The sequence below is a fragment of the Aplidium turbinatum genome, chromosome 1, assembly GCF_918807975.1.
Source record: "Aplidium turbinatum chromosome 1, kaAplTurb1.1, whole genome shotgun sequence".
Classification (NCBI taxonomy): Eukaryota; Metazoa; Chordata; class Ascidiacea; order Aplousobranchia; family Polyclinidae; genus Aplidium; species Aplidium turbinatum.
In genome coordinates, this window is record NC_137472.1 from 39515952 (window position 1) to 39534611 (window position 18660).

At 37.3% G+C, this 18660-nt stretch overlaps 1 protein-coding gene across 2 annotated transcripts; it reads right to left on the reverse strand.

Moving 5' to 3' along the window:
* Nucleotides 1-374: 374 nt before the first annotated feature.
* Nucleotides 375-16347, reverse strand: LOC145778773 (EVI5-like protein). Of its 2 annotated transcripts, none has more exons than XM_082590353.1 (17): nucleotides 16181-16347; nucleotides 15701-15871; nucleotides 15486-15585; nucleotides 15093-15342; nucleotides 14283-14507; nucleotides 13777-13977; nucleotides 9493-9636; nucleotides 9044-9133; nucleotides 8770-8870; nucleotides 8418-8565; nucleotides 8016-8148; nucleotides 7677-7807; nucleotides 5901-6065; nucleotides 4821-5000; nucleotides 4286-4432; nucleotides 3838-3933; nucleotides 375-3493 (listed from the first exon to the last, which is right to left on the reverse strand). In XM_082590353.1, the coding sequence occupies exons 1-17, from the start codon at nucleotides 16191-16193 to the stop codon at nucleotides 3116-3118; spliced, it is 2673 nt and encodes an 890-aa protein (XP_082446479.1). In that variant the 5' UTR covers nucleotides 16194-16347; the 3' UTR covers nucleotides 375-3115. The 2 variants fall into 2 exon arrangements, with proteins under 2 accessions (XP_082446479.1, XP_082446488.1); XM_082590362.1 differs by having other exon boundaries at nucleotides 8007-8148; nucleotides 15689-15871.
* Between the last annotated feature and the right edge of the window lie 2313 nt (nucleotides 16348-18660).

Sequence of the window (18660 nt, forward strand, 5' to 3'; positions counted from 1 at the left end):
CAACGCACGTCAAGGACTGCTTTCCATTCAGCGGCACCTAATGGAAGGAATAGTTCCCTGGCAACAACTATAGGAAACTTCACTGTGTGAGTCTCGGTAACCAGCCTCAGTGGTTTAAAGCCTCTACAAAGTGGAAAAGGCAAATTCAGGAAGAAAGCAGCAAGGTTGGCTTGACAAGAGAAGACGCGCTAGACAGATCGACGTGAAGGCGGTTGCGGCGTTTGGAGGTGAATCCGGCCACCCTCGGTAAGGGAGACATCACGGGATTAAAACTGAACTACTACAACAAGGCCAAATGAATACTAGTAATCCGGGCCTCCGAGAGAAATTAGAACTGGTCAGGAAACAATACAAACAATGAGCCCCCAAAAAACAATTTCCAGTAAAATCAACAAATTTGTATTAACAAAACAACAAAAGTCGTGTAAAGTTTTCTCAGCATTTTCAGATTCTTTTTTGAGCAATTTTAGAGTGAAGTTTGGGCTACCTTTTTAGATCTATAAAAAAAATATGCACTGCAATTGTTTGAAAGTTTAAAAATGCATCGCGTGCCACACCAAAACGTCCTCGCGTGTTTGAGATCCTTGCTCTACAAGTTTGCGAGACTGTCAGGAATATTCTAATAAAGGATTTCAGCTAGACTTGCAGTCAGATGTGGATCTGTCACTTGGATAATGGATAGTCTACCAATGTGATCATCTATTATATTTTTGGAGTCGAGTCCCAGAGGATCCTAGCTTTATAGCTAACGCATTAAAAATGCCTCTGTATTTGGATCAATGTACTGTAAATGGGTGAAGCACTTTTCGACAAAATGATTGAAAATAACACAACCAATTGTCGAGTCATCATCTCAACCAGCTTTTGCGTAGCTTACTGCGTCTTCCAAGATTACTCCTCTTTTTGGAAAACTTATTAGGTCAAAATTAAGTTTCACATTAAATTGCTTTGTTGTTGTTTATAGTAGCAGACCGTTGTTCTTTTGTGGCGGCCCTTTGGTGCTCGCGTTAAAAAGGTTGAGAACCACTGCTCTACAATTATGTGAAATTGCCAGGGTATCAAATGCTTTGTCAGTCCGAGGATGAAGACTCTAAATCAACCAAACAATTGAGACAGTTTAAAAGGTCAATAGTCCGACAACCTAAAATGGCCAGAGTTGCCAATCACTTTTGTTGTCTTGTAGCTGGATTATTTTAGAAGATTTGAGTTATGAGCTGACTGATTTGTTTGGTTTCATTTCGAACTGACTTTAAAAGAATACCATAGAATGTATATTTAAATACATCTGACGATGGATACCTAGCCAATCCCGTAAAAGCTCTTCAAGTAGATATTCCATCGACTTCATGTCAATGACAAGGTTTGTATTGAGCTTTGAGTCAAAGATTGATAACCCATCCATTGCAAATCTTCTAAATTCAGGTTTATCTGTTTTAAGAGAAGATTGGCTCAAAGGGCAATTGTGAATACTTCCAAACAAATTCAGGTTTATCTGTTTTAAGAGAAGATTGGCTCAAAAGGCAATTGTGAATACTTCCAAACAAAACCGTGGCTATCGTCATGACATGAATGGTGTATATTGGGTAATATAAACTGAACGGATGAAAAATATGTATGAAATTAGTCTCGAAACTTCAATAATACTGCATATTAGAATATCGTCTGCACATCACAGCGAATTCAATTGTGGAAGTTCAGACAGGCTTGCTGAGTGGTCTGCAACCCATTTCGCCAAAGGAGTTTCAGAATCTGTGATGGCTTCACTGTTGTTGCTTATGCCTTCTAATTAAATGAATTTTTACCCCGGATCGAGGATTCAAACAGACAATCGTTTTAGTAACAAGTTAGAATGGCAGACACAAATGCAATCTCAGCCGCAGATGAAAACACAACAGACTAAAGAGTTAATATGATATATAAGTCAATCAACTTTTCCAAAAAAATTATCAAATAGTGTAAAATCTGCAATGATAAGCATCAAAATGACAAGGTGAATGACAACTAAGTACTATTCGAAAACATAATCTAGGATCTCCAATCGGAATTAATACTGAGCAGCGTCGTTCAAAAAACACATCGTTTCCACATTTAGTTATATGACAGACGTTCCCAACTTCGAGATCGTATATTCTCCTTTCATTAGAATAAAGATGTTGGATATCTTGCTTGTAATAATAATTCACAGAGCAGTCTCTGTCGTCCAGCCAGCAAATCAGTCACATTTACAATAATTGACGTCAGCAGACGCTAAATCAAAGCAAAAAAGCTGATTGGGTAATGTACGGAAAAAAGTGGCATGTCATCTCGAATTTTACGTTCAATAATTTCCAGGTGAAGTTTGGTAGAAATTCAATGACTCTGCAATCTTTTCAGAGTTTCATAACGACACCAAGGTTGGACACCACTGCATTGAAACTGCAAGTATTTGCCGCAGACAACACCATGATATGTAAACGAAAGAATCAACAAGGCACAATAACGAAAATCTTCACTCAATCGCGGAAGCACTTTAAAGAAATGAAACGAATAAAGTCAATTTTGTGACAGATCAATGAAGCCAATAAAGCTCAAGAGTTCCTCCACATAATGAAACGCAGCACATGCATTAAATCACTCGTATGTCTGGCATAACAGTATGAACAGTGAACACCCATGGCGTACGGTGACCATTTTTTTGGGTGTTGACATTTTTTTGAAAGTTTCAAACACATGCTCGATTTGCACAGTGACTCTACATATCACATCACCAGTTTATTTTGATATGATCTGAACAGCTACTGAGTAAACTGCAAACCTAGCGTGTGTTTAAAGCCTGCTCAAATAAAGTGTACACAAAAAAACAGTCACCGTACGCTACTGATGAGCACACGCATTTTGAGTGAAATACGTGATTGAACTCTACAGTATACTGTATGATCACACGTTGATGCTCGACACTTTAATAATATCCGATGCACAAAGTGGTCACAGAAAAGATCAAAAGGATGAAATAATCAATGCAGATATTGCACGATGGGCACATTTCAATCTAAGGCGACTGGAAACACGAGATAGCTGGAATCCAATTCCAATTCAATGTTTTTGAAGGGAAAAAGTCATTTCCCAGCATAACTGTTCAAACGTCGCCAGATGGAAAACCTTCAAGCGGTTCGGGATCGCTGGCAACCATGCTGCTTGGCTCAACTGAAAACAAACCACTACCAATAGCTGGGCTATGAATTTCATTCTCAACCAGGCTCTGATCGAGCGTCGTGTCTTCAGTGATGGTAGCGTTAAACAGTAACTCTGAATCGTCACTAATATCCGAGTTCGCGTCGTCTTCGTCGCCCGACGATGAACCGACGTCGCGATTTGATGTCTGTCGCCGGAGACGATTGATCTGTCGCTGCTGCTTAAGAACTTTCGTTTGCAGCTGGTGGATGATTTTTGCCGAATCGTTCGACGGAGATGAGGGAAGCGCCGACGCTTGAAGAGATTCAATTTCCTCGATTTTCTGAAAATGTGTTTAAATTTGATTTGATTGACAGCTGCCCACAGGCGTTTCAATCCATATTTTCGTCATACAAGTCAAATCTATTACACACAAATCAATTTATCATCAGCCGTTGCTAACCGATTAGACGTTCAATGTCACATAGCTGCTGAGTGCTGAAACCCGGTGGTTGGTATGATGACCGACCGCGCGTCAAATGATCTCATTGAGCAAGAATCATACGGAAGTTGATAAGGAAAAAAAAATCAACAAACAGCTCTCACTGCACGTATTAAAAGAATTACTGCATCACGCACCATAGTTGCACGTGGCAATGCAAAAAGTCTTTTGGTGTAGAAACTTACTTTCATTTTTAAGTTGCAAATGATCTGTTCCAATTCGGCAATCTTAACTGTGTTATCAGCTTCTCTTATTCGAAGTGCTATCAACGCCTCTTGGTTCTAGAAATGAGCAATTTTGTCTTTAAACAAGGAGCACGTTCAGACAATAGATAGTTCAGTGTTCAAGCAACACACTGACTACATTCACTTTTAATCCAAAGCAGTTTTACTCAAGCTGGGTCCACTCCACAATTACAACTTACAAAATCGAATAAACGAATGGATGAATGCGAGTATCTTGTTTACGTAGTAAATACAGGTCTATTGAATTAAGTTGAAAAAATAACCAAAAAAGCCAGTTTCCCACACTAACTAACGTTGCAACCAATGATGCAATATCAACGCTGGGGCATATTTCAACTCCAATCTTCGCTCACAAAGCACACATACCCTCTGGGAAAGTCCCACTTACTTTACTTTCCATGTTTGCAATTTGAGCTTTCGCTTCCATGAGTTCCTGCTTGAGAGCTTTTTCGTTGTCAGCACTTACTCGAGACTTTTCTTTCAAGTTGCAGCGTTCTTCTTCTGAACGCCTCAACTGACCAGTACAAATGTGGTTCTGGAAGCAGATAAAGAATTATTGAGCTTGTAAAGCTGCAGTGTTTATGACAAAGCAATTAACTCGAAGTATGAAAGTTTCAAATCAAAAAGTCGTATGAGGTTTCATGATTTCAATGAGGCTGCGAAGTGGCCGGAAAAATTGGAATAAGCAACATCTGGAGTGGTCAAACGCTAATACACTTTGCCTGGAAAGTTTATGGTTAATTTCTCAATAATATATTCCTGTCTTAGTCTTGAACTCGCCATTGTTGGTAATATTCGCGCTGCAGTGGAGCCAAAGTATTTTTGTTACCAACATAATCCACTGAATTAATGAACTCAAAAAAGCTTCCTAGTTTTGCAGTTGCAGTAAGTCAATAGAATTATAAAATAACCCAGTTCCTCACAGCAGTCTCTAATTCGAGAAGCTTCTGGCGGGCGTCGGAATTCTGTGCGATGAGGTTTGTTTCTCGGAACTTGGCCGACATGAGTTCCTCTTGGACCTCCTGGAGTGCCGCCTTGCTCGTGTTGCCAGATTTTGATAGAAGCAGAGTGCGTCGTGTCGCTGCTGTTCTGTTCATGTGTTTCTACGAAAACAAATATTATATACGCTCGTGTTTCTTATAAAGTAAATACATACAAAACAAGCTTGTTGCAAATACGACTTGGCATCACAATATCAAAGGGTTAAGACCTCTCTTTAAAGGCCCAATAGATAGCGTCATGTATTTGTTTTGCGTGACATCATACCATAAGTTTACAGAAAATAAAATTCAGTTAATTAAAGCAAACATTTCTGGCATGCTACGTTAAATAATTTTGCTTGTACAGTGAGTTTATGACTTTTACCACGAGAGATATGTGATCACAGTTTTACGCTTGATGGAAAACATCATTTCAACTATATCAACATTGAGTGCTTGAAGGAAATGCCCATATCAGTGACAGTTGGCACAGTGTAAATCCCATGACAATCTATAGACCACATCACGTTATGACGTCATTCCATGTCAACTCAACCCAAAATACAACGTTTTAAAACCTCTTTAAACTTTTTTGACAAATTCCACAAAATTAAATATATCAGCAACCGCTTCACCAATGTCAACACATGAGATATCATTGCAATGGGATTTTTGAAGAAAAATTCTGTATTCATTTTAACTCCGTTTTGGGGCAATGACTTGACTAATATTTACACCTTGGAATTGGCCTTGTGGAACAGATCACAACAAAACTTTGAAAGATGCAAATAATAGCTCAGGAAATTATCTCCCGCATATACAAAAACTAACGCAGTAGTATCTTTTGTTTTCGAGAAATATTCAGTCAAAAACTTTGTGTTATTGCAACAACCGAAACAGATTTTTCAACATCATATGTGCCAAAGTTTCAGTCAAATTGAAGAGGGTGCCATTTTAACCCATTGGTTGATAAAACATGACCCTATAACAATACAGTGTAACTTCAAACGATTTCCACGATACCTGCCAATTATCCTCCAGCATGTGCAGCTTATGTGAGAGTTCTTTCATAGCTCCGTTGCATTCAGCTTCGCGTAACTTGGCGGCGATCAGTTCTTCCTGTAGGGAAGTCACCTTGGATTGGTCAGTAAGCTCTCTGTTCTTCTCGGCAAGATCACAAACTTTCTCCTGCAAAGATTTGACATATTTCAGTGCTAATAAAAAGTTTCCAGCTTTTACGAAGTTGTAATGTACATAGGAAGCGCCCCCAGGAAGCGCTTCAAAGACACCCAAAAAATCACTGAAATTATGCAACTTGGACGCTTGACATAGGTTTAACCTTGCAAAAGATAGAGATGCGTGGAGGCTCACTGCGCAATGTGCGCATGGCACCGTCTCCAAGCATAAAGAAAAACGCGTATCACCAACCAAGAGGAAAAGCGTCGCAGTAGACAAAACCGTTGAAATTTTCTGTCATTACCGGTGGCAGGCTTTACATGTTATCGTTGCGGTCGCGCCTGCCAGTCACGCATTGTACTTTTTAGCCATAAGAGGGTTTGCAAATGACGTGATTTTTAAACTGCTATCTTCGTTCCGAAGTACTGCCATATACATGTTCATTGTTCATAACTTTTTACATTTTATAACATTTTACCACCTACTTTAAATTGAAGCATAACAGAAAAAACAGCACGAACAACCCAATGTGTTTTTGTCAAGTCAACGTATTAGCTAATGATAAATATTTACTTTTTAAGAACTCCTCCATATACTGTATTTCGGCAACACTTTCACTTTGGGACGATAAGAGAATCTAATTTTTTATAACAGAAAAAGCTAGTAGTGAATGCTTATTCTGAGACTTAATTGTTAACCGCTGTTTTCAAGTTCCAGAGTAAAATTTCGATAAAATTATATTTTTATGTCGAAGCTCAATTTCTTGCAGAGACATCTATGTAATTAACTTAAATCTTTCAACAGCCTTGAATAGAATGAATCACGCCGGGCTATAGACCAAGAAACCACCGTAAAAGCCAGCTTTCCGGGTAAACAATAGACCAGAATAAAAGACCGCGTGGTTACATGAGGTGGAAACAGATTTTATTTAAAGCGCACGAACTAACCACACATTGACAAGTTAAAAAAAACATATTTGACATTAGCTCAACAATATTAAACGTTGTGTTCATGTAAAAAACAAAACAATTTGTCAACATAAAAAGCAAACCGTATTTCAATCGAACAGACAAACAAATAGCTATCGATTTCAGTTAGGTTCAATCTACAATCAAGCAATCTTAGAAAGTAGCATGACTATGACAAACAAGGCGACGTCTGCAAACGTCATCACTTCAGACATTCATTTGCCAAACATAAAGGAGTTCATTTCCCTTTACACTTATATTGGCACTTTACATAATCTTCACTGTGCAGCAGTGCAGAGCACTCGCACCTAGGACTTCGTCACTGTTATGATACGTAGTTCTGTGAAATCTTAATCTAAAATTGTCACAAAAAGTGAAGCTAAAGGTTGTGAATCAGCATTCAAATTGACTCACCAAGTTCAAAATACAATTCACTAACAATTCATTGAGTACAAAATAACTCTCAATCGCTTCCAGAAATAACCTGAACAATGAGACGTAAAGTCTAAGTTAAATTATATTTTCTTCTTCGTGTGAACCTTCTTCGCCACACCAGGGGTCGAGGGCCTCTGTCTTTTACCACCCTTGGGCAGTGGCGGCGACTCGGTCTAAATATTGAATAAGCGTTTGTGTTCAAATGATAAAAATCAAGCACCTGTAATCTGTTGATTTGTGAAGCAGCTTCAGTTTCACGCATTTTCGACTGCACCAGCTCTTGCTGCAATTGGGCGACGAAGGATTCCGAGTAGTTGGGATTGGTCTTGGTTGCTGCTTCACTTGCATTACCTGAATCACGAAGTCATGATCAAGGAATATCTCACCATGAACGATGACTTATAACTATACCATTAGGTCAACAGTATAGTTTTAATACAAACCGAAACAGAATAAATAAAATCTTAACAAGACAAAATTATCCATTTTAGGTCGCTTCGTTATCGTTGAAGCAACGTTAAAAGACAACTTCTTTTGGTTAGATCTCAACAATACCCACCACTTCCAACTGTGACGACCACGTGGGGGTTCGGTGACGTTGGCTGGCTGAGCATAGCCTGGCGCTTTGCAATGCTAAGTTCCTTTCCCATGATAATCTTCTCCTCGGCTTCAAGCGCTCGGTTCACTCGATCCTGTGTGCAAAAAACAAACGCAATGATCAAATGTCAGCTAAAGTTATCAACAAAAAGCAACATAGCTTAGGCATGGTTTTCAGTTCACAACGAAAAAGATCTTGAAAAATGGTTAACTAATGCTGAACGTCCAAGCTCTACCTTTATATATATAATATCTACTGGGGAACCTAATGTTATAGCCTAACACTTTTTAAGTTTTAATTTCATTGAATATAAAGCAAACTTACCAACAAGACTACTTATTTTTCAGTAAGATGTTAACTCACTTCAATTAGTTTGTCAGCGAGAGTCCCATTTTCTGTTTCAAGTGAGTCCACTCTTTGTCGCAAGAGTCGATTCTCTGTTCTCAAGCGACGCATCTCAACTTGCTCCTCCTGCTCCCGTTCCTTCATGGTCATGTACTCCTTCTCCAACCTGCAGGATTTATCGTAATGACAACCTTTAAAAATCCTAGTCAACACATAGTAAGGGTAAACGCAAGTCAACCCCCCATTCTGTGCCCATCATCTAATGGAGGGTTAGGTAACATGCGTTTAAATTAGTTATGTGTCACAACAGTTGATAGAATAAGCAATGATATTAGAGGAAATTGGACTTGATTAAGATCCATGTTGTTACCTCTTCATTTTCTTCGGGTTGTACTTGACGAGTGAGTAAGCCTTCTGAAAGAGCAAGTCTGGCTCTTTGTTATAATAGACGGTCAATTCCTTCTGGATATGCTGAGGACAGAGATATTGTTTACTAAACAGGTAGAAAACGAATGAGCGACTATTTGCTAAAAATTACCAGATTTGTGAAAAGTTGATTCTTTAACAAGAGATAACTGTCAACATTGAGTCGACATAAAAATGGACTGGTGTTAGTGCAAGGGTCGATTGCAATTGGTAGTTACCTTCAACATTCCTTCCATATCCAATTCCATTAGCTTGGTCTGGCTACTGAGCAACAAGGCAAGCCCAATTCGAAATATTATTTCCATCCCCTAGTTATGAAAAGCATAAAAGGTTATATGATTTGTGCAATTTAGAAAAAACCTTCTTTCAAACTCAGCAGCGATTTTTGGCAGTCATTTACCAAGCTTGTGAGAATAAGTCACAAAATTTAACGAACAAGCTTTTGATCAAATTTTCAATATATATAAAGCTTTCGTTAAAAAAAAAGAAAATGTAATTTACCAAGAAAACGATGCAAATAAGGCAAAACTTGAAATGATATTAAATTGCCGAACTCTATAGGCCTACCGGTACTGCATTTAATTCCACTCTTCCCAGTCTATTAAAAAAGCAAAAATTGAAGATAATCCAAGAAAATAGCAATCCAATCACACACAGTAATATTTACTTCAGATATATACACATCCATGATTCTTGAGGCAAGATTGACTTCGAAATAAGTTGCAAAAAGTGTTAAAAACCATGAAGAAGCGAACATGGATGTGTGAAAGGCCTGGGCTTGGAAGTGTACCAGCAATTCAGGTGCATGATCCTAAATAAAGTCAATGATTAATGAAGGGATGCATGAGCTTTATGAAACGTGTTTACATTGTTTTGCATTTCAGACGTCACACGGTCCGCTGATAACCCAAACAGCAGCATACGTGACGTCAGCTTTACAAGCACAAATCGATGATGCGCGTATTGGTGAATTGTAGTTGTGTAGGAAAGTGGGTTTCTAACAAGTTTCCACTTCAACGAGAACACATACAATAACTATAGCACCTTCATGATAATAACACGAAACTTTCATAACTAAATAAACCACGCAGATATTTAGGAAAAAAGGTGTAGCTGCGGTAAAATTACCCAACTAATGTGAATCCGCAGATGATGATGATGGAGCAAAAAATAAGGCAATATCTCCAGCAAAATACTTTCAACACTAAGTCCCTACAGGCATGCCATAGATTTATCCGGATGACGAGTTTCATGATTCTAACCAAACAAATACAAACGACGCCCACGAGGCAACGACTCGTCAATGGATTTTCTAAGTCACTGAGTTGTAAACTTCCATATCAAGCACAAGGCCAAACTAGCACTGCATTCAAGTTCTGTTTCCGCTTTGACGTAGATTAAACCAGAGCGACTGAATTAGGCTGAAAGTCCACAACGCTAAAAGGTAGAATCGAATCAGTAATGAAGAAAAACAGTTACATTGCAGCATTTGTTTGCAATTTGCAACGCGAGACATCTTGAACTAGTAAGAAGTCTATATGTTTTTACAATGCAATTAACCAAAAAGCTTTGGCAAAGCATCACCTGGCCACTTAAGACTGAAATGTTTCCTGCAATACATCGCAAAGTAAATAAATTTTAGTTTCTAAAACGGCCTTTTGAATCAACTTGGCCTTATAAATACCATTATGAATTTGATAAACCATAACACTTAAAGAGCTAATGGTAAAAACGTGTTTTCTACAACATATTAGTAAACATTTGATAAAACTACCATTCAACGTTTTATAGGCAGAGAAAACTTTTTCTCGAACCGTAGAAAATTTTATGATCAGATCACCGCTTCAATGCGTGATGAAAATCTACAGATAAATCTGCATCAGGCATTGCAGAGTGCGAAAACAGTGTTGCAGAACGCGTTTTCGAATATTAAATTCTCATCAGTGCAACTACGTTTATGAACGCAATAACAACGGTTAAATTTTAACTCAATACAATACATTACAAACATTTTAAGGACATATTCTCAGTGTTCAATTGAATACTAATAAATCCAGAGACATCAGAAAATCACTTCCCGCATGCAATTCCAGACCGACACTACTCGCTTAAGGTTTTTTTGTTAAAACAAACTTAATGTTCAAAATTGGATACGCTACTGTATTACATTGTATTATAATCACTGAAACCAAATTGAAGTGATATTAATAATAATAATAATAATAACCGTCTATTAATTTTCATTGCTTATCTAAGTACTGTAAATTAGTATACTTCGGTAGATGTTCATTGTGATGACTGTTTTTGCTTTGAACATTAAGTTTGTTTTAACAAAAAAACCTTAAGCGAGTAATGTCGGTCTGGAATTGCATGCGGGAAGTGATTTTCGGATGTCTCTGGATTTATTAGTATTCAATTGAACACTGAGAATATGTCCTTATAATGTTTGTAATGTATTGTATTGAGTTTAAATTTAACCGTTGTTATTGTGTTCATAAACGTAGTTGCACTGATGAGAATTTAATATTCGAAAACGCGTTCTGCAACACTGTTTTTGCACTCTGCAATGCCTGATGCAGATTTATCTGTAGATTTTCATCACGCATTGAAGCGGTGATCTGATCATAAAATTTTCTACGGTTCGAGAAAAAGTTTTCTCTGCCTATAAAACGTTGAATGGTAGTTTTATCAAATATTTCTGGAAGTTCCTTGGTTTCGTATTATCTGAATATTAGTAAACATCACTGAAACGTGAAACCTCACAACATTTTTAACAACGCCAGCTTTGATTTCATTTCAGATGAACTTTCCCAGTCTACATGACGTTGAAAGGCTCTGAATTACATTGACACAAGGAGCGAGGGTTAAAAACATCTTCTTTACATTGATATTCTCCACTTATCCACGCGATATTCGATAGGAATGCCACAATGCCATCAGTATACTACAAGCAAACTCGCACGGCGAACAATCGAAGCACAACGAGACCAAAGGAGATTGGTCCGATTGAGCGGGTACGATGTAGTCTCATGAAGCGTAGGGCGAGTAAACAAGTTTGATCGCATATGCAAAACGGCGGTTACAAGTAGAGCGGAGGAGTGTATGGATCAATAGATTGGTAAATAAGAAACAATGAGGCGTAGATGGTTGCTTGATTTTGGAAAACAATAACTATGTTACTTTGAAAAGAAGCTACAACTGTCAACTGATATCATTAGCGGCGCCACAACACTGATTCGAGTAATGAAAGCAGTTTGCACGTTTTCCACTGACACTGAAATAGTGTTGCACGTAGCCACGGAAATTGGCAACACGAAAAAGTGGTTGCAAATTTAAAAAAAATAATAATCTCGAAAAAATAATCTTGAGCTTTACGTTGGTGAAACATCTAAGGCGAGACTAAAGGTGAATGGACAAAGTAAAATTTGTAGTAAGAAGTTTCGATATTGAATTGGTATGTATCGTGGCATTACAATGCTCATGCGCAGTAGAGAATTAAGCAAGTTCATCATTGCGAATAAAATAGTGATTCGTGACGTAGCCATGACTTCAATCACTCGAACTTGCATCACTTCCTGTCTTCTTTCTTAACAGTGAGAGGTAATGCATAAACCATTTAACAAACTTAGACAAATTTATGTTTATCAACGGACGACAACTGCCAACAAACGAAACCTGAATTGCAAAGAGTAGTCTGGAGAAGAATACAAAAACTTATCATGTAAAGCATGAAGCAATAAAATATGCCTAATAGAGTAATTAATGCAATAACATTAAGCCGATGTACGCTCATGTAACAATACAGCGTATTAACTCTTTCAGCAAGCCATCAACATCTTACGAAAATACAACCATAGGACATGGCATATTCTGTACATGGTTATCAACTAATCAAAATGGTAAATACCACTTTAGATTTTTCTCAAGATACGTAACATTTTTGTTTCTTTCAAGTGGCATAAAAGCTATATTCTACAAAAAGACACATCAAGCACTAGCGACTACGTTGAAAAATTAAAGTTTAATTCGAAATAAAATAGGACATATCAAAAAATACATTAAAAAGTAGATAATATTATATATACATTGTCGAAATGGAAAAAATCGCTTCAACCCTAACTTGATCTATTGTACTTGATTTAAGAAAATTTCAACTTCCTTGTGTGTTTGCCAAAAAGGTCGTCTAAATTTTAAACCGATAACCAATTTCACTGGTCAGGTATGAAGCTAGTTCAAGTCAGACGACGCCTAAGGTTATTTTATGTAATGACCTTTAAAACAATCTCTTTAAATAAACACGTCTTTTATCGTATCTGCAACGTTGAAAAATTAAAGTAGTGAATCTATCACAATCTAACCCAGGTCTGCAAAAAACTGTGCGTATGTTGTACGCTTGAGAAAGTCTGGCTTCCCCCACCTAATCCCGCATCTCGCTTCTTCATAGATGCATGCCTCGTGGTTCCATTTAATCAAACCCTGTTTTAACTTGTAGGCAAGGTGCCAACAAACATATTATCAACTAGGTGTTAACATTGAAAACGAACTTGAGTGCGCTTGTGTAGTTTTTTGTGTTTCGTGTAGTGTTCATTCAGGTTGAACTCATTGCGCTTCCGCTGAACTCATTAAAGTGAAAAGTCATTATGGCCTCGCGGCAATCAAGTATGGTGGGGTTAGCATATCGATCACGTCGTTCGGGAAAAAGTCATTCTGACCGCGTCATACCTACTTGCTCTGAAACAAAATACTAAAAACGACGACGCAACGAATAAACACCCGAGCATGTCATTGAGCTTCAAAAGTGAAAAGTCACACCAAAGAATCCAAAATAGCTTTCAAATTTAAATCAACAGCTTTCAACAAGACACTATCTTTTGAATTTGAAATATAACGAAGCAATAATTAAACTTTTATGCAAGATTACGAACATAACTTCGCTGCAAAAATCTCTAACCTGCAGCATGTTCTCAAGCTGGTACATGCACAAGCCGAGCTCGGCCATGGATGGCTTGAACAATTCACGAAGTCCGTAGTCCTTCATGAGAGCAACAAACACTGCAAATGCTTCCTCTTCGGGCATTTGCATAAGAATGAGGCCAACAATGAAAGCGCTACCTTGACAGTAGCCGACCTCTCTGTCCACCAGTGAGTAGGCCTAAGAAACATGGTGAGTCGGTATTGATCGAAATTACGTCATCATTAAAAGAAAGAAAGCTCGCCTCGGTCTTGTTTGCTAACATGTCAACAGTACTAACACATAAATATTGAGACTAACGTGTAATGGTGAAAAATACAGCCAAACTGAAAAACACATTCCAGACACTACCACAGAAAAACAATTACTTTGTTGATGAACCTGCCAATTGTACAATAAAAAAAAAATTAAACTCAAAATGGGACAAAAGCAAAGCAGAATCTTAGTTTTGTTTGGTAAACTTGTATAAAGTGCTTGATGCTTACCTTAATAACATTAAATAAAGTCTCTTGTCCTATTCCACCTTTTTCTTTAAACAACTCTTGCTCAGGATAAGTTCGAGCAATGTCTCTTTTAATAAGCTTTTCAGATGGAGATGTTTGTCGGATGAGCTCTGCGTATGTTTGTTTGTATGCAGAATTGTGAGCATTGCAAAGCAACTGCCACACCAAGCCTCTGAAGTGAGCAGGAATGCCACAGCGAATCATTTCCTAAATGACCGGTGGCAAAGTTAGACAATGTAAACAACCGTTTTAACATTTGGCCAACAATCAGCTTTGATCGCAGGAAGAACTGCTACACAACATGATCACCAATTAGCATTCAAAATCATAGCAGAGCTTCAACAAATTAAAATGTTGCATTTTGCATGTTACAATGCGAATTATGAAACGGTGACATACTCAGCTTGCAAATCAGTCATTTTTTACATTGATTCAACGTCTACAGATGTTGAAACACTGTCAATGTAAAAAGCTGATTTGCTGGTTGGGTTCAATAAAAACTTAAATATCAAGCGGCTCAATGCTCAAGCATTCTAATCTAAGACTTTGATAGTGAGCTGGGCAGGGTAGAACGTAATGCAATGGCAAAAGAGAACTTAGCAGGTCTTAACCGGACATTTTACATGAAATCACAGTGCAAGAAATAAATAAAAACATTGTCATCGTGGTATAGTTAAGCTAGAAAAAACAGTTATATACCTCAGGTTACAAGCAATCTGGGATTTATTTATTATTATTAGTAATCAGCTATTATTCATAGGATTTATCTACAAAACTTTCTGAATAAATTACCCGAAGTTGTTTGCCATTCTTTTTCTTGTATTCATCCCAGTCATTCACTATTTTACCCCAAACATTCCAAGTCTTATTATTGTATTCAGGAGAACAGCATGTCACACTGTCGTTTCCATTTGATGCAGCACTGTGGATAGAAACGGAGGTTGGAGATACTGATCCATTGGAGCTTCTACGTGATGGTCCACAGGGACCTCCACTTTCACTAGAAACAGACTTCAAAGATTTTCGATCTGCTTCCAATAGTCTGAAAATGCAAAATAAAATTAAGCAATAATTGCACAGCAACAAGCACAAAAACGCATTTGGAGCTTTTAAATACAGTAACAAGGTTCTAGAAATATGATTATTAACGAAAGCATTAGTGGCGTATAAAATGCAACCGTTTACCTATTTTGCTCTTCGATTTTAGCAAGTATTCGAATTTCTTCGGCGTTCAAATGTTGTTTTTGACGTAAAGCAAAATCAAGATTTCCTTGGGGTTTTGATGCTGAAAAGATACATGAAAGAATGTTCAACATTTGTTTTACAGTATATGAAAAAACAATTCCATAAAAAAATTCAGTGCCAGCTCAACAAAAAGCTTACGGTACACGGTAACTTACCATTATTAGCATAAGTTTTCTCATGTAAGACTGCCGGTTTTGAAATTATGCTTATTTCACCAACTGACGAAGATGCGAGTATTGAACCATCCCCTCGATTAGATGTGGGACTTGAAGATAAACTAGTTGAATAACCAACCAGACCCTTTACCTTTTGTCTCAGTTGGTCTGCTGTGAAATACAAATTGTAGAAAGCGTAACAAATGTAATAATTAAGTTAGGAAAAATGCAATGAGCACTAGCTAAATGATAGGCTTTGTTACTTCATGTTGGCATTCTTCTTAACCTTGCTTAGTAAATTATGGTGCAATCTTTTTTGTGCCAAGCAAAGAAATGAATAGTAACAAACAAAATCGGTACTCTCATTTTGGTACAAAAAATTCTGCCAAAAGGAGCAGTTCATCCATACACATTACACAATATACACATATATTGTAATGTTACAATGAAATCTACAATATAATATAAGAACTTTCATACCTAGTTGAGTCATTAACAATGATTTTGAACATTACAACACATAAGAAAAGATGAAATTTCAAGGGAGAATAGGCATTTATGCCCAAAACAAAACAATTCCTTCTCTTTAGTCCAATTTCAGTTACTTCATACCATGTTTCATAGTACACTATTTTCAAAACTACATGTACAACACCTGGATACAAAGAAATGAAATAAATCTCAGTAGGTTATAAGTTAATAACCAATTTAGCAGTTTGCTAAGAGCTTTGGTAGAAAGTTCATTTTGTTGTATGAGGTACGGTACCACAAACATAAATTGCCAAGTTACATCAGCAGACCTATCATGTGTTTATTTTTAAACACACATGGAATAACCATATTATCAATAAAGGTTTGCACCATTTTCTTTTTATATAAAGTGTTCTCATTAGAAATAACAATCCTGAAATTTGTTTTTATTTAAAGAATAAAAACAGGGAGCAAGTCTTTTAGGCGCTGGTCTAATAGGCGTGCACACTGTGGCGTCTGGATATTTAGGTGCGGAGCACTGTGGCGCTCGGTCATTTAGGTGCTATTCCTAGTAAAGTCTGTAGATTGTATCAGCTTGGCAGCTTGCCAGAAAATTATATCATGGCTTCAGTGAGTGAAGCTGCTAAAACCGGCAATGCTTTTCACACAAAATGTTACATTGAACAGAAAAATATATTGTTGTTTTATTGATTTATTATTGTTTTATTTGTTGTTAGTCCAGGTTTGCGTTGGTGAAAGCTTTATCAATAAATTATTGAAGCTTCCGAACATTATTGAGTTCATTTTTAGTTAACTCTTTCGCGACTACGGACGTATACACACGTCTTGGGATTTTTGCCATGATGACCAAGGAAGTATCCCTACGTCCAAGGTTAAAAGGTAGCCTATTTCAAGCAAAAAAATAATGTAAATGATGGCAGATCCATAGTCTTTGCCTGTCCTTTTTTGGCTAATTAAAAAAAAATATTTTGGCGGTGCAGTTATCAGATGAGGACTTCTTAAAGATGGGGACACAGTGGATTTTTTTTCTTTCACTCATTGGAATTGGCAGTCAAAACTGGCTAGGCAACCCCTTACTTTGGAATTTCTCGATCAAAAAGACTGTAGGCTAAATTACGTAAACTTTTTGCTTAAAATTTTCCAAATTTCTCTATAATCATTCTGCTGTACCTCCTAAAGCATTGCGCGCAGAAACGAAGTAAATTTTTTCTCATGTGCAGAATTGTTTTGGCATTCGATTAAACTACATATATTTTCATATTATTGTATCATGCTTGGGTAGTAAAAATTATAATGAAGTATACTTTTCTGCCAATTTTTAATTTTTTTAGAAATTAGAAAAAATACCGTTTGGAAAGTTGCTAGTTGTACATAGAATGTTTCAAATTTTATTGCAAAGCTTTGCATCTTCGGATAGCTGAAGATGTATGCTTTCATTTGATGTCAAGATTGTGCGTCTACGTCGATCACATGACATGCATATAAATTACTTCTGTTTGGGATGGATTGGCCATGTGACGAGAACGCGTAAGACGCTCTACTACTGTTCACATGAATACATTTCTACAGGGCATATAGGCTACACCTTGCAAGCATAATGGAGAGACTTCGCTCGTTATTAAACCTAGTCCGGGTTTTGACGGAAAACTAAGTTACTCTTCACTCAAGCCTACCGCCCGCTTGAGTACAGCATACGGTACATGTCTTACTGATGTTTAGTTATTATTTGACCTAACTAAAAGTGAACTCATACATGTTCGGAAACTTGAATAATTTATTGATAAAGCTTTCGCCGGCGCAAACCTGGACTAACAACAAATAAATGCTGAACACGCGCATTAAAAAAACAACATATTTTTCTGTTCAATATAACATTTTATGTGAAAATCATTGCCGGTTTAAGCAGCTTCACTCACGGAAGCCATAACATATTTTTCTGTTCAATATAACATTTTGTGTGAAAAGCATTTCCGGTTCAAGCAGCTTCACCGATATATTTTTCTGTGTAATACAACATTTTGTGTGAAAAAGCATTGCCAGTTTAAGCAACTTCACTCACTGAAGCCATGACGAACAATGCACACGCATTAACAAAACAATATATTTTCTTGTTCAATATAATATTTTGTGTGAAAAGCATTGTCCTACGCCCCTACCTGCCAAGCTGATACAATCTACAGACTTTACTAGGAATAGCACCTAAATGAACGGGCGCCACAGTGCTCCGCACCTAAATATCCAGACGCCACAGCGTGCGCGCCTATTAGACCAGCGCCTAACTGTCAGCGCCTAAAAGACGTGGACCCTAAAAACACAACACTTAGAAATTGAATTTATCTAAACAAATATATACATTAATTTACACTTCCAAATGAGGTCTTAGTTACCAGCTACTGCCTACTAGTAACTCCAGCCAATAACCACGGCAATTAATTATTCTAATAAAAGGCTGTACAAAGTTTGCACTA

Bases quoted from the DNA above. Each gene is read 5' to 3' on its own strand.
- LOC145778773 (XM_082590362.1), bottom strand. The intron at 9,637-13,776 runs GTTAGAGATTTT...GACTTTATTTAG, and splicing joins AGCTTGAGAACATGCTGCAG to GATCATGCACCTGAATTGCT. The intron at 3,494-3,837 runs GTAAGTTTCTAC...ACACATTTTCAG, and splicing joins TTTGCAACTTAAAAATGAAA to AAAATCGAGGAAATTGAATC.